Source organism: Stegostoma tigrinum, chromosome 15 (genome assembly GCF_030684315.1).
Source record: "Stegostoma tigrinum isolate sSteTig4 chromosome 15, sSteTig4.hap1, whole genome shotgun sequence".
Classification (NCBI taxonomy): Eukaryota; Metazoa; Chordata; class Chondrichthyes; order Orectolobiformes; family Stegostomatidae; genus Stegostoma; species Stegostoma tigrinum.
The window spans coordinates 4,163,371-4,186,845 of NC_081368.1; the positions used below are offsets into that span (position 1 = coordinate 4,163,371).

The window sequence follows — 23,475 nt, forward strand, 5'->3', positions numbered from 1 at the left end:
CACATGAATGACAACACTGGCTGGGAGATGGTTAGTTGCTGCCGTCATGGGACACTTCATATACAGAAGGTATTAATAACAGTTTTAATCATTTTGGCAATATGTGAAACCTGGCCTCTGTAGAGCTATAATTATGAATTTTGTAAAGGACTAATTTCTTCTGCCTATGTCCTTTGCAAGCAGGACTTCATCAGGTCATTTGGTTTTCATAATTTTGTGAAACAGCGCAAGTATCACAATTGCTTCAGAAGGACAATAAACACATTATAAAAGGTAAGGTATAAGATTCAAAATTGACGATTGAGAGTTATAATAGGTCAGATCAGACGAGTCTATCTCCAACATTCTAACTAAAAACATCACTGAGAGATTCTTTTTTAAAATTATGAGTTTAACTTTACAATAAATAACATTTGAATCATGGGTTAACTTACACAGCACACAATTTGTAAGAAACAGGAATGTTATCAAACTGCAATCCAAATTCCTTGATCAAAAACAAGAACAACGGCAAATGTTAGCAACATCCATGTGTGGTGCTTGAGCATTAGGGATGCTGGTGAGCTCCACAGGTTATTTAGTGTCTTATCTTGACAGTGGGGAAATGATAAAAAAGAGGCAAGTTATAATTCTCCTGGTCAAGCTGGATGCAGAGCAAAACAAAAGTCATCAGTCGATGACCAATTTGTATCACTCAGCTGATGTGTTGCATTGATAAAATATGTAATCTAGTAAGACCTCTGACAACAGATTGGCTGCTTATGCAGAGTATTATACTGTAACACAATTTAAAAGCAAATAGAGACTTACTTGTCTTCAACAGCTGTTGCACCAATTAAGTGTAAATCGATTTCAATCTTTTCATAAACTTCTGCCAACTTTTTGTCTCTATCCTTCAGGGCCATTTTAGCTTCCTGAAGCTGTGCGCTGATCTGGTCATATTCACCTTGACTGAGTTCTTTGTATGCGACACAGAGTGTCCTCAAACCATCCTAGTCATATGGGATTACAGCATAAAACATGCAGGAGTGATTTATTTCTCCCTGTCAGTCTTACATAAATACCAAACTGTGTTACCTCTCACAAAAAATTTAAAATATCTCAATCAAAGGACTTTGGTCAGTTTAAAGTATGCAAAACAGAGGGGGAAAAAAAGTTACATTATTTCTTATTTAACAAAAATCTGTACCTTTTGAGGAAGACTATTTCATTATTATTAACAATTAGATCAGTAGTGGACGTCAAACAAATAGTACAAGTTCACATCTTTTTCCATCCTAAAATACATTCAATTTTTTTGTCATCACTGCCAGTAAACATCAGCATGAGATACTGTAAGAGCAAACTTAAAAAGTTTAGAAAGTTGTTCATATTTAGTTTCTGAACATAAAATTTCTTTCAGTGGTAAAATCATAGAATAATACAGCACAGGAAGCAGCCATTCAGTCCATCATGTCTGTGCCAGTTTTTGAAAGAACTATCAAAAAAGTCCCACTCCCTAGCTATGACCCATTGCCCTATTTTTGTTGTCCCTTTAAGCAGTCATCAATTTTACTTAGCAGGGTAGTCATGTTTTCAAATTTGTTTTTCTCCAAATGCCAGAGGATCCTTTAGCAGAAGGCAAGAGGATAATTTAAATCATGCAAGAAAGGTAACACACCGGCAATATTTTCAGAATAACTTTCAACTGTAACCAATGTGATTTTTCCATCAAGTTGCATCATCACTGTTCGTGTGAGGTTGGATAGGCTTTGGAAGATTCAACCATGTGCTTCTTTGGTTTTACTTTGGCCTGTTTTGTTACAAAAACAACTTCACTATCTGAAACACCAAAAAGAACTGTGGATATTGGACATCAAAAACACAAACAAAAACTGCTGGAAAAAGCTCAGGATGTATGGCAGTACATGTGGAGAGAAAGCGGATTAAATGTTTTGGTCCAGTTCTGAAGAGTAACTGGATCCGAAACGTTAACTCTGCTTTCTCTCCACAGATGCTGCCAGAACTCCTGAGCTTTTCCAGCAATTTCTGCTTTTGTTTCACTATCTGCCCTTCAAGCCACTTGTTAAATTCACAACTGAAAACAAGTTTAATAAAAAAAAATTAAGGGAGATTAACAAATCGCACCTCGAAAGCTCCTCGACAGAGCAGTTACACAATAGTCCCATCCCCCCAATTCCTCGACCACCCACAGCACAAAACGTGAAATTGAAGTAAGTCCATATACGTACAAAAATAAGCATTATTTGCAAAGCTACCTCACAGGCTAACGTTCAAATGGACTCCATAAACACATCTGCCCTTACCACAGCACTGCACTCCACATGCAGTCTTATTTCTTCCTGTTTTCCAGTGTTCACTTTTGGAAAAATTGAAGAGTCTGCTCCTTTACAGAAAAGGAAGATTCTCCCTGTTATGTTAGAAGACAAAATTATATGTCACAAAAATAAGTAAAAGTTAGGATTTTATATAACAGATTTTAATACATGTTGACTGTTATTTAATGAAGTTACATCATACCTAAGTATTCTTTTAATTTGCAATTTATATCATGCTTTCTTGGAGTACATGTAAATCCATTTTCTTTTTTTAAACAAACTATTTTCCTTAACAAAAAGGACACACTACCTGAATCCTCTTTCACAATTACACTCATACATCGACGAACAGGGTCAAAGCTAAGAACCTGCAGAAGTTCATACCTGGAACCAAAATAGAACACATTCTATTCGTTTACTTAAAAAATAATTAGGCAACAAAGACTGATATGCAAATTCACTGAATTAAACCAAAGTCAGTCCACAAAAAAAATAGACAATCAAGGCCATTTAATAAAAAAATCAATTCACAGGTTAAATTCATTATTACTTTGTTCACATCCCCCTGAACAGAATCCTAGAATGATATGGCAATAACAGGAGGGTGGACGTTCACTGCCAATTCTTTGAAAAATCTATCCAATTAGTCCCATGCCCTGGAATTGTATCCACATTGTTGCTGGAACAATCATTCAACATTATTTTTAAAGACCTGAGGTCTAATGCAATCCTCCCGGTCACAGATATCATCTCTGTATTTGGTGTTGATAACTTTCAATTCTTAATTCCCTCAGAAATCCAGCTTGCATTCTCTCTGGAGCAGATGGTTTCTTGAATTACAATATTGCCAACCTCTATTTTCATTCTATCCAATAACTACATCACCGGTTCCTTTATTATGACCTTGGCTAAATCTTGTATCATGATGATTGATGCAACACATCTGTTTAGCACACTAACCACATCTTCTGCCACTGCAAAATTATTGTCATACCATAAAACAAAGGAACAAAATAAAAACAGTGGAGCCAAGATATAAAATTGAGGAGTGCTCAGTTCTAGGAGAGAGTATTAATGACTTGGACGAGGGAATTGAAGGATGGGTCAGCAAGTTTGCAGACGACACAAAGGTCGGAGGTGTCGTTGACAGTGTAGAGGGCTGTTGTAGGCTGCAGCGGGACATTGACAGGATGCAGAGATGGGCTGAGAGGTGGCAGATGGAGTTCAACCTGGATAAATGCGAGGTGATGCATTTTGGAAGGTCGAATTTGAAAGCTGAGTACAGGATTAAGGATAGGATTCTTGGCAGCGTGGAGGAACAGAGGGATCTTGGTGTGCAGATACATAGATCCCTTAAAATGGCCACCCAAGTGGACAGGGTTGTTAAGAAAGCATATGGTGTTTTGGCTTTCATTAACAGGGGGATTGAGTTTAAGAGTCGTGAGATCTTGTTGCAGCTCTATAAAACTTTGGTTAGACCGCACTTGGAATACTGCGTCCAGTTCTGGGCGCCCTATTATAGGAAAGATGTGGATGCTTTGGAGAGGGTTCAGAGGAGGTTTACCAGGATGCTGCCTGGACTGGAGGGCTTATCTTATGAAGAGAGGTTGACTGAACTCGGTCTCTTTTCATTGGAGAAAAGGAGGAGGAGAGGGGACCTAATTGAGGTATACAAGATAATGAGAGGCATAGATAGAGTTGATAGCCAGAGACTATTTCCCAGGGCAGAAATAGCTAGCACGAGGGGTCATAGTTTTAAGCTGGTTGGTGGAAAGTATAGAGGGGATGTCAGAGGCAGGTTCTTTACGCAGAGAGTTGTGAGAGCATGGAATGCGTTGCCAGCAGCAGTTGTGGAAGCAAGGTCATTGGGGTCATTTAAGAGACTGCTGGACATGCATATGGTCACAGAAATTTGAGGGTGCATACATGAGGATCAATGGTCGGCACAACATTGTGGGCTGAAGGGCCTGTTCTGTGCTGTACTGTTCTATGTTCTATGTATGGTGAGCTTTTCAGAACAATATAATCAGAAGGAGCAGGGAATTTGTTCCTTTAAGCTTGTACCACCATTAAAGGAGGTCATTGTTTTTGATTTCATGCCATCTTCAACGTCCAAAAATCTGTTGATTTTTATCTCTAAACACTGCACAAGACATGTCCTTTTCTAAACACTGATGCTAACTGAATAGAAACCATAAAATGCTGTGGTACTTTCCAGTTTTCACTTTGGTATTTTGGCAATCACAGAGAACTGCAGATCTGAGAACTCTCCAAAAGTACAGCTTTCAAGAACAACCCACCTTTCAGCTGATCGCCTTTACACACTTATGAATCACAACTAGCAATGGAACAATGATTTTTGTTGTGAGAGAAATAGAAAGGAGGGAAACTTATTGCTCAACAAGTTTAAAAAAAAACCTACTGGGACCTTTGGTTTTAGTTTTTACGTCTGATGTGCCATGTACTCCAAACAGCATGAGACAAAATAAATCTCCTTATGTATTTAACATTGTTCTGAATCTGTGATATTTCAACTTCCAAACTTATATGCTACAAGCCAGCCAAACATTAAATATATAAGCAGAGCTCTACTCCACAGACTCACATCAACTTAGGAAATAAGATGAACCTATTGCAATTCCATATAATTTAGTCCAAAGATTTTTTGGTAGATTCAAACCAAAATTTAGAGGTAAAACAATGCCTTTCGAATATTCTATGCCATTCATTGGAATGAATTTGAGAACAAATTGGAAGAAAAAAAATGGGCCTTTACTTAAGTAAGGGAACAAAAAACTGCTCACAGTAATTTCATACATGGTCTCATCAAGACCTTGTACAGTAGTAGTAATAAGGACCAACATTCCTTTAGCCTTGATTACCTGCTGTATTTATGTGCTAGCTTTCTATGTTTTGTGCACAAGTCCCCTCAAATCCCTTTGTGTTACAGCTTTCTGCAGATTTTCTCCATTTAAATAATATTTTGCTCTTTTGTTCTCCCTTCAAAATGAACAACTTTGCATTTTCCATTTGCCAAAATTTTGCTTACTTACCAAGATGGCACAACATCGTGGGCCAAAGGGCCTGTACTATTCTATGTTCTACTTAGGCTGTTGAGAACAAACCTTTTATTAAAACCTCAACTTTGGAAACTTCAAATGAGTGAACAAAGAAAGTGTATAACCTTGAATAAGAGTGAATCTCCTCAGCTTTAAAAGAGCTGGAAGCATTGTTTGAGAAGATTTTAAAAGACACTATACTCTAATACAAGTTATTATTCATTAGTGCTCAAATGCGATCACAAGAATATAGAAGTGACAGAATAGTAAGGCACTGTGTCATCAATAGAGTAGAAAATAAAACAAGATAAAAAACAAAAGCTGCAGGTCTTACATCTCAATTTTTGTTTCTCTATTTTGTATTTTCATCCAGTTGTTTTCCATTCCTTGAAAGGTGAAGCCCAATCTGAGAGGAAAAATAAATGTTTAGATTTGGATTTACCACTTATCCCCATAATGCTTTCTAGTTTAGTGCACAGAATAGAGAGCAAAATTAAAAAAAAAACTGAAATATCAAAAAAGGTTGGCTGGTTAGGCACCAAAAAACAAATTCAGATCCTACCACTGTTTCTGTAACCATTGACAGCAACACATATAGTCAATTAACTACATGACTACATCAATATAATAATTAAAGTGACAGTAAAGTCCCCAAGGTCCTACTGAACTACAGGGCTATTCTCAGAGGCTGGTGGTGGTTTAATCTGAGGTTCACCACACCTCAGGCATGAGACAGGTTGAGAAAGAGAATCCATCATAGTAACCTCAGCAAGTGTAGGAATTGAACTCATGCTGTTGGTGTCACTCAACATCACAAGCTAGCCAAGCAGTCAGAGGTAATTAATCCCAAAATGTAACAATTATTACACCAAGCACTTACTTGAACTGCAAACCAAACTTATTTAAAAGTTAATAAAATGTGAGGCTGGATGAACACAGCAGGCCAAGCAGCATCTCAGGAGCACAAAAGCTGACGTTTCGGGCCTAGACCCCGATTTCTCCAGCATCTGCAGTTCCCATTATCTCTGATACTTATTTAAAAGTTGTCCACTTTAATCATTTTTAACCAACAAAAAAATCTCACTTGATCAGATTGCCAGTGCACTTGTTGAGCAATTATGTCTTCTGCAGAAAAAGTAGCAGCAAATGCAGAAATCTGGTGCACAAAACATGCGGGGTAACAAAGAACTAAGGTCCTGATGTCAAAATACAAGAACTAAGCTTTTAGTTACGTACCAAATGCTAAGACCCAAGTACTTGATTAAAGTCACTAAAGTAATGCAAGTTGATTTTCTACGTGTTTTTGTTACTACACAAAAAGGTATTTTGAAAATGCAACTAACACAGCAGAAAGGAGCAGTGATAAAAAGATGACTGTGTGTATCCTCATGCAATCGGGACAATGTTCCAATGGTGGTGATTACAAGAAAATGAGAAGGAATAAAGGTTGAACAGACTTGCAAATCTAACACGCTAAACTTCAGTTTGTTCTTCCTTAGGAACAAACACCAGGGTGAGTGCTTGCTTTTCTTTGTATTCTTACCATTATTTCTTTAATTGAGATATCCATACTCTAAATAAAACAACAGACACCACACCCTTTTGAAAATAGTTTGACTCTTACTTTTTAGCACCTTGTACCAAAGCAACTTCGTCTGGAGATGATGAGATATACGTATACAGGCCCCCTTGCTGCTTTAATGGACCATCTACTTTGTCTTCTTCTTTTACTTGAACTGTGTGGCATAGGCACAGAGCACGAAGAAACAGCTCCTCTTTTTCCTGAAAGCACAGTAAGAAATGCAGCCAAAATGAAATTTAAAAAGAACATGCAAGCCCAAGTTAAAAGAAAAAAAGGGTAGTTTTTACGTAATTTTAAATGGCTCAATGAATTGCTACTACATAAATTACTTCATGATTTGGAGCCTCACTCTTTCTTCAGTTGTTTATGAGAAAGGTGGTATCAAACAGAGAATCTGTAGGTAAAAGATCAAAGGATCACACCACTGATGAGAATAAATTAAACAAACCAAAGATGCTTTTAAAACTTTAATAGGTTAGAAGATTTGAACTGATTAATATGTATAGGTTAATCCCCAAAATCCTTTCAATTCACTGCCCTGACAAAACTAAAGGTTTTATTAGTGTCAATTGGGGGTAACATTTTAGGTCAGGTAATGCATGTGTCCTTCTCATATTGTTTAGCATGTGTGTTTTGTTTTGGAGTCAGACTGGTTTTATTTTTAAAGTAAGAATTTATAAAATGCCACACTGACTGTCTATAAATTGTGTGCTTTTTGAACAAAATAGAATGTATCTGCAAAAACAAATTCATTCCATAGATTCCCACGTATGCACGCGCGGGCATGTGCAAATGCGCGAGAGAGGTCTAAAACAAAGAGTGTGTGTGCACATGTATCATGTGGTGAGGTCACCTGTAGCGTAATATGAACCAAAAAACCCGGTTGAGGCCGCCCTCACGGGTACCGACCTTGGCTATCAGCCTCTGCTCAATGATTCTGCATTATTGTGTATCCCGACGTCCTTTACCCGAAGATCAGAGGCCCAATGTCCTTGAACAAATTGCTTCAAATAAAATTACTCAAAGCATTCACCTAAAATTTACAGGACTATGAGAGAAAAACTAATTCGACAACTTTCAAAAAGCCAGCACGGGCACATTGACTCAAGTGGCCTCTTTCTGTACTGTATCATTCGATGGTTTTATCTTTTGTTTCCGTACTCATTTCCAAATCATAATCTTTTTGCCTTGTACCACATTACTGGTGAAATTTAATTATTCTGCCCCATCATAGACTGTTCCAATTTCTTTTTTCCTAGCTTGTATTTCCTGTTTTTCCTCTTGGTTTAGAAATTCTTCACCTCAAACATCTTCCATTTCTGATTCAAGTTTATCTTTCTGAAACAGCAACTTTTTACAAGTCGTCTAACCAGTTGAGTACTTCCAACACTTTGAAACTGAAATAATAACAAAGTTAGCTCTCACACATTGTTATGCTGTTTCTTTCCTGTAACTCCCATGTTTTCAGACTAATTTTGCTCCAAGCAGAGCTAAGTATCTTGCACAATCATGAACAATACAATTATCTAGCTGGCACCTGAATTAACTCGCCAATAAAAAAACCCACAGCTGAACAGGGAATCACTTGTTCACAAAGAAGCATTTTATCGTTCACAAATCAGCATTTTATCATTCACAAAAAAAATGCGGCTGTTTTACAAACATTTCTTCCTTACTGCATTTTTTGCATGAGCCAATGTTTTTGTCAATATCGAACCAATTAAGAAAGCTGCATTTTACTTGAAACATCAAATGCTTTATTGGACAATTATATTTCTCTTCTTTTCTACATGTGCAGACTAGACAAATAACTCAAGGCATCATCTTTTTCTTGTCAGGGGTGACAAAGGCAACTGTCATTTGTCACAGCTGAGATCAGTTAATATAAAAAACACCTGGGATTGAAATGGTGTGCTTCTTGATCTCTCTGACTTGATTATTCCCATTTCTCACCACAAACCCAGTTCCACTGGACATGTCAACATTATATCCCTCTGAAAACCTCTGAAGCACAGAATTAATTGTACACAAATGATGGATTTAAAAAGGTAACCAGGGTGGTTATTTAGTTGTGAACAACAGTTGACAAGGCCCAACTTTAACAAAGAGCCACACAAATTTGGCTGCCAACCTACATTTCATTTCTTTCCCTCTTGCCAGGGAAGTTGAAGTGGTATGTAATAAAGATATGTAGATTACTTACCATGGCTGCATGATATCTCATGGTCATCCCCAGGACTGTAGCCTTTTGCAGTCTATTGATAAGCTACCTGATAGCCTCATGTAAAACAATTATTTCTGAATGGAATTGACACCAGTGAACTTGGGATCACCCAATATTTCCTCAGTGGTTTGAAAGTGGAGCGGAACTCTCAGCACTGATTTTTTGTTTTGCAGTCTGTGCACTTCCTGTTCCTAGCTCATTTCCTACCTTTCATTTAATTTCATTTTGAAAGCTCAAGCTGTTTATCAGGCCCCTATCCATATACTTAATTAAGCAAAAAAAGACTTTGAGATTTAAAAAGGGCTTTAAAGTATATTTATAGTTTAGTTCAAACATCAATTTCCACATCTCCCTTCTGGATCTTTTCTGTGCAGAAGCTAACCCTCAACTAGGAAGAACCCCAGGTCTTACTCTACATATAAACAAACACATTGCCCAATAGAAATAACCCAAAAGAACTTTTGTTTTACAAATGAACCTACCACCAATTAAAGAAAACACCCAACAGACAAATTACAAATATTGCCCCCAAGAGTAGTATCACAACTATAAACAAGACTCAGATGTGTGGTCTCCCACCCAATTCTCTCAGAAGCTGCTACACACTATGATGCCAACTCCATTAGGTTCCTTTAACCTGCCCATTAGACCAGATAACCAAAAAGTTTTGTTCAAGACCATTTTGTCCAATGGTTGTAGGAAATGTCTTAAACTGGAGGAAAGTGAAGTAATGAGGCAGAGTCTACTGAAAAGTTGAAGTCCTAAGCAAAAACGTACTATCACAAATAGTAGCGCAAATAAAACAGAGGATGCACAACAAATCAAAATTGGAGGAACACATTTCAGAGATTTGTAGCCTGGAACGGATTACAGATGAAAATTATATTTAAAAGTAGGTAATAGCAGATGAAATACTGTTACCTTTCCAGCCATTCCACAGATTCTACTGCAAGAATCATCATTTGAAGAGATTCCATCCACAACACATGAATCAATGAAGTTTTTATACTTGAATCCATCTATGCAACATTCAATAAACTCCATGTTGTTTTCTGTCAGGGTTCCAGTTTTATCTGTGAAAACATACTGGATCTGCAAGCAGACAGATGGGAAATAAAAGACAATAGACACAATACAGAAAAGTGTAACATGCTTCGGATGACCCTTTTCTACAATATTTGCAAATTCGATAAACAGCTGCTTGACCTGCTGTGTTCGTGCAACTCTACACTTTGTTACTTCGGATTTTCCAGCATCTGCAGTTCCTATTATCTCTCTCAAATAAAATTTTGATTGTGTTTTTCAATACTGAACAATCAAAGCATGAATTAGCGAATGGTAGAAGTAAATGGGAAGAAATATTCTTGGAAATAGAAATGTCACCCCACTGTTTAAGGTGACAGAGAAAACAGGGAACTCCAGACCCATTAATTTTACATCAGTTGTTGGGATAATATGTGATAAACGGATATTTGGAGGATAATGACCTAATTGGGCACAGCATAGGTGTGCAAGTGAGAAATTGTGTTTAACAAACTTGGAGGATTTTTTAAAAAAATTAACAAAATTGATAAAGGAGAGCTGATGGACATACAGTAACATCCCCATTTTTCTGGAATTCTCATGCAACCAGTAACTGATGGGCTGAGGTTGCCTCAGTCTGGGAACGAATTGCCTGGTTATGTCTCTCTCTCTCTCTCTCTTCCCTCCCCTCACTCTTTTGATTGAGCCCCTCGCTGACTGTGTTTATAAGTGGTCCTCACCACAATCAACAATCAACACTCAACACATTCAGGTAACTGGCACCCGCATTCCCTGTATACACTTGGATTTTTCAGAAGTCTTATCAAAAAAGTCCCCCACACAGGAGGTTGGTTAGTTAAACTAAGGTACATTGGATAAAGAGGTAATGAATTAGCATTAGAGATAATGGGAACTGCAGATGCTGGAGATTCCAAGATAATAAAATGTGAGGCTGGATGAACACAGCAGGCCAAGCAGCATCTCAGGAGCACAAAAGCTGACGTTTCGGGCCTAGACCCTTCATCAGAGAGGGGGATGGGGGGAGGGAACTGGAATAAATAGGGAGAGAGGGGGAGGTGGACCGAAGATGGAGAGTAAAGAAGCTTCTTTACTCTCCATCTTCGGTCCGCCTCCCCCTCTCTCCCTATTTATTCCAGTTCCCTCCCCCCATCCCCCTCTCTGATGAAGGGTCTAGGCCCGAAACGTCAGCTTTTGTGCTCCTGAGATGCTGCTTGGCCTGCTGTGTTCATCCAGCCTCACATTTTATTATCAATGAATTAGCATTAGACTGGCTAGCAGGCAGACAACAGTAGGAATAAAATGGGTCATTCGTGCATTGGCTGGCTGCGTTTTTTGTGGCAAAGATTAGTGCTTAGGCCCCAGCTACTCACAATATATTAATGATTTGGAGGTGGGAACATGTAATACTTCCAAATTTGTGGATGATAAAGGTAAGAAGGAATTTGTATTGAGGTACTGGTAGTGAAACGGCTTCAGGAGGATTTTGGAGGATTTTCAGTGAGTGGATAAGAATACAGCAAGTGGAATATAATGTGGAAAAGTGAGAGGTTACCCACTTTGGTGGAAGGAACATATTTGCTGGAACAAAAACATAAGTTGCTGGAAAAGCTCAGCAGGTCTGGCAGCATCCGAAGGAAAAAAAAAAATCAGAATTAATGTTTCAGGTCTGGTGACCCTTCCTCGGAGCTTCAGATTGTACTTTAAATGGGAAGAGGTTGGAACGTGTTTTTGTATAAAGGGACTGGTCACAAAGCAGATTCAGCAAGCTTGGCTTTATGAAAAGGATCGGAGTACAGAGGGTCCCATACGTGGCTTTTATTTTAAAAGACCCAGCATATGAACAAGCCCTGTACTTATGAATAGCTGCTTCCAAAAGTCCTATATTTTGCTCCAACTTATGAATGGACTCCAGAATGGGACCTTCGCAGCCCAAGGACTTGACAGGAGTAGTCAAGTCTTGTTTCAATTGTATAGGAATTTTCTAAGACTACACCAGGCATACTGCCTATTTGAGATAACAAAGTTTAGAGCTGGATGAACACAGCAGGCCAAGCAGCAACAGAAGGGTCTAGGTCCGAAAAGTCAGCTTTCCTGCTCCTCTGATGCTGCTTGGCCTGCTGTGTTCATCCAGCACTACATCTCGTTAACTCAGATTCTCCAACATCTGCAGTTCCTACTATATACTGTCTATCATTTGCTTTATCTCAGCAAGGATATTATTGTCACAGAGGTAATGCAACAAAGGTTCACCAGGCTTGTTCCAGGATGGGAGGACAAACTGGGCATGAGTTCTCTTGGGTTTTCAAGTATGAGAGCCAATCTTATTCAAACTTACAAAACCTACAACCTATTGAAACCTCGCTAGGATAGATGCAGGTAGAATGTGTTTGAAGAGGATTCATACTGGACTCAAAACTTTACCTTCGTTTCTCTCTCTGCAGAAGCTAAAAGTTTCTCAGATATTCCATTTTTAGTTCAGAATTATTCCCTGCTTGGGAAGTCAAAGAACCAATGGCCACAATTTAAAAATGAGGGGAAAGCCACGTAGAACGGAGATGAGTCAAAGTGCTTTTACTCAAAGGGTTGTGAATCTTTGGGATGTTATCCCCAGAAGGATTTGGAAACTCAATCTTTTAAGTTTAAGTTTAAAGGTAGAGATAGATTTCGTATTAGTAGTGGTGTAAACTGTTACGGGAATGGTATGGGTAGAAGAAGTTGAAGTGTTTTATCATCCACAACATGTGAAATAGCATAGCAGGCTTGACAGGTGAATGGCACACACACCTGTTCTTAAAATGTTCAATTTACTGAAGAAAATCACTCTTCATGCAAGACAAACTCACAGGGAGATACAATTGATCACTCTTAAAAACAGTTACTGGAGTAAATTGAATTCTGTGAAACCATAGCTGCACCTAACCCTGCTAAAATTACAGTTGTTTGCAAGAGAATTTTTAAACTCGGATGGAACACAAAATGACAATTCTATAAAGAAGCACCCAGTATGTCACAACAAATATGTACTTTGCTACAGACCTGTCCCAGCTCCTCATTCAGATCAGATGTGTTGACCAGTGCGCCTTCACCCAAATGTTCATCATACATGTCCTTATCCCATGTAATGAAGTAAGAACCCAAGAATTTCTGCATCTCTACAGTGACGTACATTGAAACCGGAATAATGAAGTTGAAGAGCACCATGTAGGAGAGGAAGTCAATGAACATCTTCACAAGCTGTAAATAATGCAGTCAATTAGCTGAATGTCCAGATGATTGCTCAGCTGCTTATGTTACCAGCTTCCATGTACATTTTTAAGGTTCTACATTTCTCTCAATCGGAACCAAATAAAACTAAAAACACAATTAGGCTTCAACCGAACGATTGCTATCGGGGACTCTAGTCTAGGACACAGACAGATGTTTTTGCAGCCTTAAGCGAGGCAGGAGGATGGTATGTTGCCTCCCTGGTGCCATAGTCAAGGGTGCCTCAGAGATGGTGCAGAATATTCTGAAAATAAAAGGAAAAATTGACCAGCAGGAGGTTGTTGTGCATGTTGGTACCAATGGCATCGGTAGGGAAAGGTATGAGGTTCTGCAGAGAGGAATGTAGGAAACGAGGCAGCAAGTTAAAAAGTAGGTCCTCGAGGGTAATAATATCTGGACAACTACAGGTGCCACGCATAGCAAGAGTTGGAATAGGTGGATACAGCAGATGAATGCATGGCTTTTTCTTTATTCTTTCACAGGATGAAGGCATCGCTGGCTAGGCTGCATTTATTGCCCATCCCTAACAGCGCAGGATTCAATTAAGAGTCAACCATATTGCTGTGGGTCTGGAGTCACATGTAGGTCAGGCCATGTAAGGATGGCAGTTTCCTTCCCTAAAGGGCATTAGCAAACCAGATGGAATTTTCCTCACAATTGACAATGGATTCACGGTCATCATTAGATTCTCTATTCCAGATATTTATGGAATTCAAATTCCACCATCTGCTGTGGCAGGATTCGAACCCGGGTCCCCAGAATATCATCTGGGTCTCTGGATTAACAGTCCAGCAATAATACCACTAGACCACTGCCCTCTCTAAGGAGCTGAGGAGCTAGTGCGGGAGCAAGGATTTACATTTTTGATCATTGAAATCTCTTCAGGGACAGAAAATGACCTGTATAAGAGGGATAGGTTCCACCTGAACTGGAAGGAGACCAATATCCTGGTAGGGAGATTTGCTAGTGCTACTTGTGAGGTTGGAGGCTGGTGCAGTAGATAAATGGGGAGCAATTCTAATAGTCAGAGCTGACAAGAGTTTGGCAGAGAACAAGATAAGACTGATAAATTAATCACATTTACTTCCATGCAGGAGGTCTGACAGAAAAGGCAGATGAATTTAGGGCATGGTTGGGAAACATAGGACTGGGATGTAGCTATTACAGAACGGTGGCTCCGGATGAACAGAACTGGGGCTTAATGTCTCGGGGTATAAATGGTGCTGGTGTTGGACTGGTAGAGAAGGTCAGAAATCACATGACACTAGGTTTTAGTCCAACAGGCTTAACTGAAAGCATGAGCTTTCAGAGAGTAGTCTCTTCATCAGGTGAAGTGAACAAGAAGGACACAACAGAGAATTTATAAGTAAAAAGATCACTAGGGTCACAAAGCTGATGAGGATGTATTAAACAAACCTAAGATGATGTAAAATCTTTATTCAGTTAGAAAGTTTTAATTAATTAATATGTATAAGTAAACATGCATACAGATGTTACAGGAAGGACAGCAAGGGGGTCAAGAGAGGAAGGGGAGTGGCATTTTCTGTCAGAGTTAATATTGCGGCTATACTTCGGGAGGATACTCCTGGGAGATCGTCCAGTTAAGTTTTATAGAATTGCACAGAATTTCACAGAATCCCTACAGTGTGGAAATAGCCCATTCGGCCCAAAGCATCCACACCAACACTCTGAAGAACACCTCACCCAGACCCATCCACCTATCCAATCCCTGTAACATGGCATTTCCCATGGCTGACCCACCTAGCCTGTACATCCCTGAACATTCTGGCTTTGCTAAATTGCCCAATCTAATTTGCACATCATTGAGCTGTAGGAAGAAACTGGAAGAACATGCAAACTCTACAGAGGCAGTTGCCCAAGGGTGGAATCAAACCCACGTCCCTGGCGTTGTGAGGCAGCAGTGCTAACCACTGAGCCACCGTGCTGCCCGTTATATGGGTGCAACTGGGAAATAAGAAAAGTGAGTAACAATTTAGCAATGAAAGCTCTTGTTCACTCATGATTTCTATGTGACCACATTCAGGAGAAGTAGGCATTCAGCAGTGTACTCTCCTGCAGCTTCGAAGCACAGGCCATACATTTGCCAATTTAAATACCTTTCTTGAAAGTTAAATGTTCTGTCTCTACTAAAACATGCAACTCTGGGACAGTCATGTAGTTCACATTAATCTGGAAGCAAGATGACAAACTCAGGCAAAACAAAAATCAAGCAGGGGCCGAAGTAGCAGGCATGCAGTCATTGATTACTACATCACAAATCAATCGGAGATAATTATGTAATGGGATGTGTCGTCTTTGGATGTTTAACCATGGAAGAAACTAAAGAAATAACTCTATTACACGTTAGCAGCATTGTTCTCTTCCATCAGTTGGAAAATGAACAAATTACAACTGCTTCAAAATTCTAATCAGTCAATCTCATAGCGAGTTGAGAAGATTTGTAGCTCAGGTTGAGGTTCCGGATGTGAGTTTGCTCACTGAGCTGGAAGGTTAGTTTTCAGACGTTTCGTCACCATTCTAGGTAACATCATCAGTGATCCTCCAATGAAGCGCTGGTGTTATGTCCCGCTTTCTATTTATCTGTTTAGGTTTCCATCACCAACCCAAGGAAACCTAAACAGATAAATAGAAAGCGGGACATAACACCAGCGCTTCATTGGAGGCTCACTGATGATGTTACCTAGAATGGTGATGAAACTTCTGAAAACTAACCTTCCAGCTCAGCGAGCAAACTCACATCCAGAGTCAATCTCATCTTTTAAAGTAGGAGAAAAATCACACAATGTTATTACAGTGGAGTTGGTTGACTGAATAAAGCAGTTTTATTCTCTCAAAGCCTCTTTCAAGTATTTGTGCCTTTCCCAACAGCTGCGCAACTACATTGCATGTACTGCAACAGTTCTAGAAGGTAACTTAGCACCACGTTCTCAAGGCCAATGAGGGATAGAAAAGACAAATGCCAATGATACATCACATACAAGAATTTTCACCATTATATTGTTGGTATACTTTAACAGAGATCTTTTTCATTGTGAGTCACACCCTTTACTATTTTGATAGTTTATAAAAATTGAAACAAGGGCAAAATTTGGAAAAAATGTCTTTTCTTGGTCATGCATAACTTCTTCTTTTCCCCCAAATTATGGTAACAGAGCAGATAACGTGGATTTGAATTAATAAACTGCTGGTGAAGAAATTTCATTAGCAAGTGATTAATTGTAAAGAGAAAACTAGCACTTGCAGGCTTTGAGAAATTATGCCAACCTCACATCTTTAATCCCAACTAAGCTGAGACCATCATCACGTCAGAAACAAAAAAAAATCATAATTGCTCCAGAATAGCAGTAATTGTGAAGTGCAAAAACGCTGCAGATTTCAGTGAATAGCTTGTACTATACAGTTTTTTCAGTTAAGAACATTCCCTTCTTGAGTCCTATGTTGGTACGCATTAATAGCTTGAAAATGACCATCAATGCCTCTGACAGTAAACTGCAAGCTTACTCAGGTTCTGCTCACTCTGATAATATGGTAACAGTGCTCATAAATCTAACATGAGCAGCAAAGAGAAAGGGTCTTAAGTTATTAACAAAAACAAAATCTCTGGGAAAGCTCAGCTGTGGCGAGAAATTAAAGTAGACGTTTTGGGCCAAGTGATCCTTTCTCAGTTCTGAGGACTGTTTTCCGGACCTGAGGAAGAGTCACTCGACCCAAAACATCAACTCTGCTTTCTCTCCATTGATGCTGCCAGACCAGCTGAGCTTTTCCAGTAATTTGTTTTTTTTGATTGACAGCACCCACAATTCTTTTGGTTCTTGAAGTTACATTTAGATTTAGAAGGTTATCATAGAATAGATATAACAGGGGAGAAAGAATTAGGGAAAGAATTAAGAAATAACAAAGGAAGAGAGAGCACAATGAATTGGAATTTAAACAATTTTAATCAATAATGTATTCAACTGCACAAGTTAAAAGTAAAGTTAATGGAGACATTTGGGCAATTGAGAAAAACTGTGACAAATGTTAATATAGCAACAATGCTGCACCAAAAAAGCACTCAGCCAGTACTCTGAGAAAACTGTTTCACTGCTGCCGCAAGGATGTGAATTGTGATATGAAAACATTTTCCAGCAGATAAAAATGAACTGAATTTATTCCAGTACCTGGTTAGTATCTTTTTCTTTGCCCGTTTTTGAACTATACCAAGGCTCATCATTAGCAGGATCACTTTGCCAAATGTACTTCAACGTGGTGCCTATCAAAGATTTACTGACCAATATGCACAGGTACACTACTAAAAACACATTAATGGACCTGCAAGGCAATAAAAAAATCATATTTGTGGTAGTGATATATAATACAAATAATGAAACTATAAAAGGAGTTTCGATTTTTAAATTGGCTTCAATCATTGCAACATGCAAATCTAGTAATTCTATTAAGGAAGTGAAGCTAGCACTTGTCAGTTCTGACTCAGTCATTTTCTGCTGTCCCTTTCTCAATTACTGTAATTTTGTCTTGATGTACTCTGGTCAATTTTTCTGGTGACTCAGCACTGATTTCACCTCTACTGTAACAGTACACCCACCTAGTTTTTTGCCCCACTATTTCTGTGTCCCCAGTCTTTTGCATCATTTCTACTCCATTATTTCATTCTATGTAGTTCACAATCTATAATATCCTGTGGCAGTAAAGAAAACTTGTTTAGAAAGTCAGTATTTTCATAGATCATCTTGCACTATAAAATAATTATCTTGCATTAACAGTTTTCTTTCGATTATTATATCAAAATAATTAAAAATACTATTGCTGAATATTTACAGGATTGGAGTCAGTGTTTTTACTTTTTAATTCCTGGTAGTATTTGAGCATTGTTACATTATGAATTAGATAACAATTTTGTTAACCTCCAAATGCATTTATCATAACTGCAGTTAGTGGTATAATAATTGATTTGAAATTCTACACCAAGAAAGAGGACAGTACATCATCCCTCCATTGACCCTTGCTAAGGACAGAACAAACATGACCAAATATTCCATGAAAAATATTGCTAGTGGTGGCAGCAGTAATGAACGTCGAAATAATTTTCAAAATCTACATGCATGGGTTTGAATGAAATACATAATTCAGAAGAATGTAATTACTTTTCTACTATTGAACGTTTCTGCGACTTTCCTTGGTAGTTCAAGGCCATTTTTGTTTCCATTCCAGTATATACAGCAACACCTGAAATTCACAGTTGAAAAGGAATGCTTATTACTCAGTGTAGATAAATGTATAAATTTTGAAACATCCAATAAGTCAATTTATATTAAGTTCAATGAAACCAGTATATAGTCCACATCGACAGGACTCAAAAGCATATCCATAATGGTACTTGCAATGAAACAATTATCTGTCCAGATAGAATTATTTCACAAAAGCTAGTACAAACGCTTACCATATATCTTGTCAGTGTTCTTTAAGGTGGCTCCTCTTAACAGCAGATTTTCAGGGCCCAAAGATCTAACAAATAAATAAATCTCAGTTTGGAAAAAGAAAAATCCACCCAATAAATAAAATTCCATGCAGGTCTAAAACAAAGCCAGGAATCCAATTAAGAATATTTGCATACAAGTTAGAAAGTGTGTATATTTGAGCATCCTATTCAATGTCTGCAGGTGTGTTTTCAAGATACCTCTTCAGTACCAAAAAAAAGCATCATAATTTGTTTGATTCATTCAAAGGATATAGGCTTTGCTGGCTGGAAGAGCATTTATTGCCCGACTCTAATCATTCCTGATCAGCTAATAGTCAGCTGTCTTGTTCAAACACAGCAGTTCATTTAGTACAGGTATATCCTCAATACATTTTAGAGTTGAGTTCCAAGTCTCTGATGCAGTGAAAAATGAAGAAGCAGCCTTCCAAGTCAGGACGATGAGTAGCTTGTAGGGGAAATTGCAGACGGCAGTGTTCCAATGTACCTGTTGGCCTTGTCCTTGTGGATGGTCACAGTCGTGGGATTGGTAGGCGCTTTGGAAGCCTTGGCAAATTTGAGCTGTGCATCTTGTAGACGGTACACACTGCTGCAACTTGGTGTCACGATGGAGGCAAAAGATGTGGTGCCAATCAAGCAGGCCACTTTGTCCTGGATGACGTTCTTGAGTAATGTGGGAGCTGCACTCATTTAGGCACTTAGAGTTTTCCATCATAGTCCTGATTTGTGCCTTATGGATAGCAGGCAAACTTGGGAGAGTCAGGATGTGGGTCACTAGCTTCAGAATTCCTTGCCACTGATTTACTCTCGTAGACTGTACTTATAAGTCCATTTCAGTTTCTAATCAGTGCTAATTTCCAGCAATTTGATAGTGGGGGATTCAGGAATCATTATATCATTGAATGCCCACGGGAAGTGGTTAGATATAGACTCGTTGGTGATGGTTATAGCACTTACAGTGCAACAGTGTTACTTGGTGTTTGTCAGCCAAAGCCTGGATGTTGCGAAGACTTCCAGTAGTTGGTCATGAAACTGAAACAATTCAACCTGCTCTGTCAATGATTTGCATGTCTGAAGCAGGAATTAAACTACTTGTAGCTTGTTAATCATCATATTTTAGAAAAAATCCTAATGAATAAATATGTTACATGATCAGAACATTAATCAGGGAATTTTTTCAGACAAACACTTGCAGGATAAAGTTCAAGGTTTCAATACTAACATTTGAAAAATTGATGTTAGTAGGAAGTACTTGATCAGTTTAGGATAAGTAGTAAAATTGAGTCTAATCTCCACCCCACCAACACAACACATCCCAGAAACCAACGTATAGCCCCAGTGTAAGCCTGGTTCACTAGATGGGAAACCATTTATACAGTGCACAGTAAGAATATGCATTTAAATTGAATTATGATCAAATGTTGTAACACGTACCTTGCAACTGGCTCTTGTTTATCACTGAAAACATGAACTCGTCCAACAAACCTGTAAACAATCAAATTTTGCATTAGAGTGGCATAATGTTGTTTCAAAATCAAAAACATTGCTCTATCAGCTTTAACCAGAAGTTAGTCAATCATTTGGAATTCTTTACCTCAGACTTATGGAGGCTAGATTACAGATGTAGGAGTTCAGGCCTGCTGGAGATCGGCTATGAATTTGTTGAATGGTGGGGCAGGCTTGAGGGGCCAAATGGCTTAGTTCTGCTCCTGTTTCCTAGGTACTTAGTTTTTATCTTATTGTTACGATTCATATTTAGCCTCCGTAGAATAACAAAAAAAGCTGCCAAATACTCTCAATTTTCAGTGTCAACTGACTACACATGAATTTCATAAAATGTAAAAAACAAAACATGATGTCATCTTCAATGTGAGGAATTATAAGATACTGATTTGTTTTGTGGCACAGTGTTTAGGCCTTCATTATTTTACTTTTCACTTTTGCCATTTCTGGCTTGGAGCTGTGAGCTGAGCTGAGAGCTGAAGTTGACTTTTGGGCTGTGAGCAGAAGCTTGTTTCATTTTTCAAAATAAAAACAACAAACTGATATTTGTTTACGAGGCCAGGCCTGGAAGTTAAGTGCAGGTTGATTGTTGTTCAAAGAACACTCTAGCGGTCTTAATTGTAGAAAGACATTATGCTCTAGTAGTTAGCAGATGTTGACTGTTAATTAGGGCCCCAAGGGAGACAACCAGTCTAACAAACAGAAACCACATTTTGAACTGGTTTTTTGAACTGTGTTTAAGTCAAAGGATTGTACCTGTGAAAGCTGAAGTTCGGAGGTTTGACTGCTCCCTGGTATTTCCTCTCTATCAATTAACTGAAAATTCGCAAATAGAATCTGTTAAAAGTATTAAGTGAATACTCCTTGGAGCTACAGGAAGCTGTCTGCATACATCAACATCTTCAGAAATCAAGCTAGATGCAATCCCACGTGCTTCTGACATTAGGGATTGTGGAGATTGCTTAAGTTTCCGGCCGGTTACATGTTTTTTTAAAAAAAATGTCTGTTAACTGTATCTATTTACCTTTGTGCCTGTGCAGGCAAAGAAGAAGACATTAAATTACGAAGGCATCATCCACGTATCATATCGGTAGTTTTGGTTGGATTAGCGAAAGGGCTATGCTTTCAAGTCTCTGCATCAGCTATTAGTCCGGACATAGGTGACCCCATGGTTGACCCCACATCAAACCTACAACCAACTGCTAACCCGAACCAAAGACCCGTTACTCACTATGGACAGGGCCAACGTGATATACAAGCTCCCCTGCAAAGACTGCAACAAACATTACATTGGACAGACAGGAAGAAAATTAGCCACCACAGCATACGAACATCAACTGACAACAAAAAGACATGACCAGTACTCACTCATCTCCATCTACATGGATAAAGAAAACCAGCAGTTTGATTGGGACAATACCAGGATCCTGGGACAGGCCATACAGAGACAAGCACGGGGATTCTTAGAGGCCTCATTCTCGACTAAGAAGGTTATCAAGAAAAATGTAGAGCTAGACCCCATATATGCTCCACCGCGAAGGAAAACCGGAAGTGAGGTAATCCAACTCAACGGACCACATAGTTAAAATACCAGGCAGGAAATCACAACAGTGCTTCATCAGATGATGCACTGATGATGTTTCCCTGCTGGGTAATGAAACATCTGCAGAACAACAAATCAGATCTGCAAGCTAATCAGTTGAATCTAATTTTGCCACATGCACCTTAAGTTTATGCCAGCCTCCTGGTGATGAAGGTCTTGATACCCACGGTTAATTGGCTTAGTTGTTAACATTCTTGTAAAATATAGAATAATTGTAAGTTCAAACTCTACTTCAGGACTGGAGAGCAGTAGCACGGGAATGTTGCTTGCTGCACTCCACAAGAGATATTAAAATGAGCTATGTGATCAAGATCATGGTACACAGGACATTTTCCACTTCGAGATAATGGGAACTGCAGATGCTGGAGAATCCGAGATAACAATGTGTGAAGCTGGATGAACATGGCAGGCCAAGCAGCACCTTAGGAGCACAAAAGCTGACATTTGGGTGCAGGGCTTGGAGCAAAACTGACAGGTATGGTATTCGTATGTGCTGACTACTGATTCAGTAATACAAGCTACTGCATTACTGTAACTCCTTGCTGACAGCAAAAACACACAAATTTCAGATACGACTCATTAAATGAAAGTATTTATGGGCATTCTAAACGTGTTATACAGACAAACCACTGGAATGTCTCATTTTTTTTCAAGCCATTTCTGATGCTATGATTCTCGTCAACATTTATCTTTCTCTCTCAGCTCAACGCCTTAGATTTTTCCTAATTTCTCCACCAGTCAGAAAATCAGATAAAATGTCTAATGCCACTCAGGAGACTGCAAATTCTTGCACTCTGCTGGTATTGTATCTCATTACCAGTGAAGAGAAGTAGCCTTTATGCTTATTCAACACGTGAGAAACATAATTCTCCAGCCTAAAGTAGTTTCACTTTGCAATGCAGTTTAAGTTGACAATTGCTAGGGAAGGGAGCCACAGTTGATTTCTTCCCTTGCTCCAATAAACTCAGATCAGTAATACAACCCCAACTACAACCTCGCAGAAACCAATTTTAAAAAAAAGTTGATTGAATCTTCAGCTTCTGTACGGCTCAGTGGCAATAACATGCATTTACTTAAGTAACGGTAGCTCCAATATACAATACATAAGTGGACTATAATAAAAGTGTGGCTCCCAGAAGGCTCTGTAGGCAGTTACATCACATGATTCTTAACATGAGTCAACTACAACACTGCAGCTTGTAGACTGGGCATTTGATAGACAAATTGCTCCTGGAATTGGGTGCGGTGTGGTGGGGGGAGGAATCTGAAATCAAAAGCTGATATTGCCAATCAAGCTTAAGAAAAACTTCAAAAGAATTGCAGATGCTGTAAATCAGGAATAAAACCATAAGTTGCTGGAAAAGCTCAGCAGGTCTGGCAG

At 38.8% G+C, this 23,475-nt stretch overlaps 1 protein-coding gene across 6 annotated transcripts in view; it reads right to left on the reverse strand.

The window, feature by feature from the left end:
- LOC125458673 (phospholipid-transporting ATPase IG-like) overlaps window positions 1–23,475 on the reverse strand; it is a 169,189-nt gene that overhangs the window by 67,461 nt on the left and 78,253 nt on the right. For all 6 annotated transcript variants that reach the window (XR_009446702.1, XM_059651325.1, XM_059651322.1 and 3 more), the window contains exons 8-18: window positions 20,423–20,473; window positions 18,953–19,017; window positions 18,657–18,738; window positions 17,673–17,823; window positions 13,264–13,461; window positions 10,105–10,275; window positions 7,002–7,159; window positions 5,712–5,783; window positions 2,629–2,702; window positions 2,307–2,410; window positions 811–992 (exon numbers count right to left, since the gene is read on the reverse strand). Coding sequence is in view for 5 of the 6 variants with exons in the window: in XM_059651325.1 (XP_059507308.1) it covers window positions 811–992; window positions 2,307–2,410; window positions 2,629–2,702; window positions 5,712–5,783; window positions 7,002–7,159; window positions 10,105–10,275; window positions 13,264–13,461; window positions 17,673–17,823; window positions 18,657–18,738; window positions 18,953–19,017; window positions 20,423–20,473 (1,308 nt within the window). In the remaining variant the exon portion in view is untranslated. The remainder of the gene's footprint in view (window positions 1–810; window positions 993–2,306; window positions 2,411–2,628; window positions 2,703–5,711; window positions 5,784–7,001; window positions 7,160–10,104; window positions 10,276–13,263; window positions 13,462–17,672; window positions 17,824–18,656; window positions 18,739–18,952; window positions 19,018–20,422; window positions 20,474–23,475) is intronic.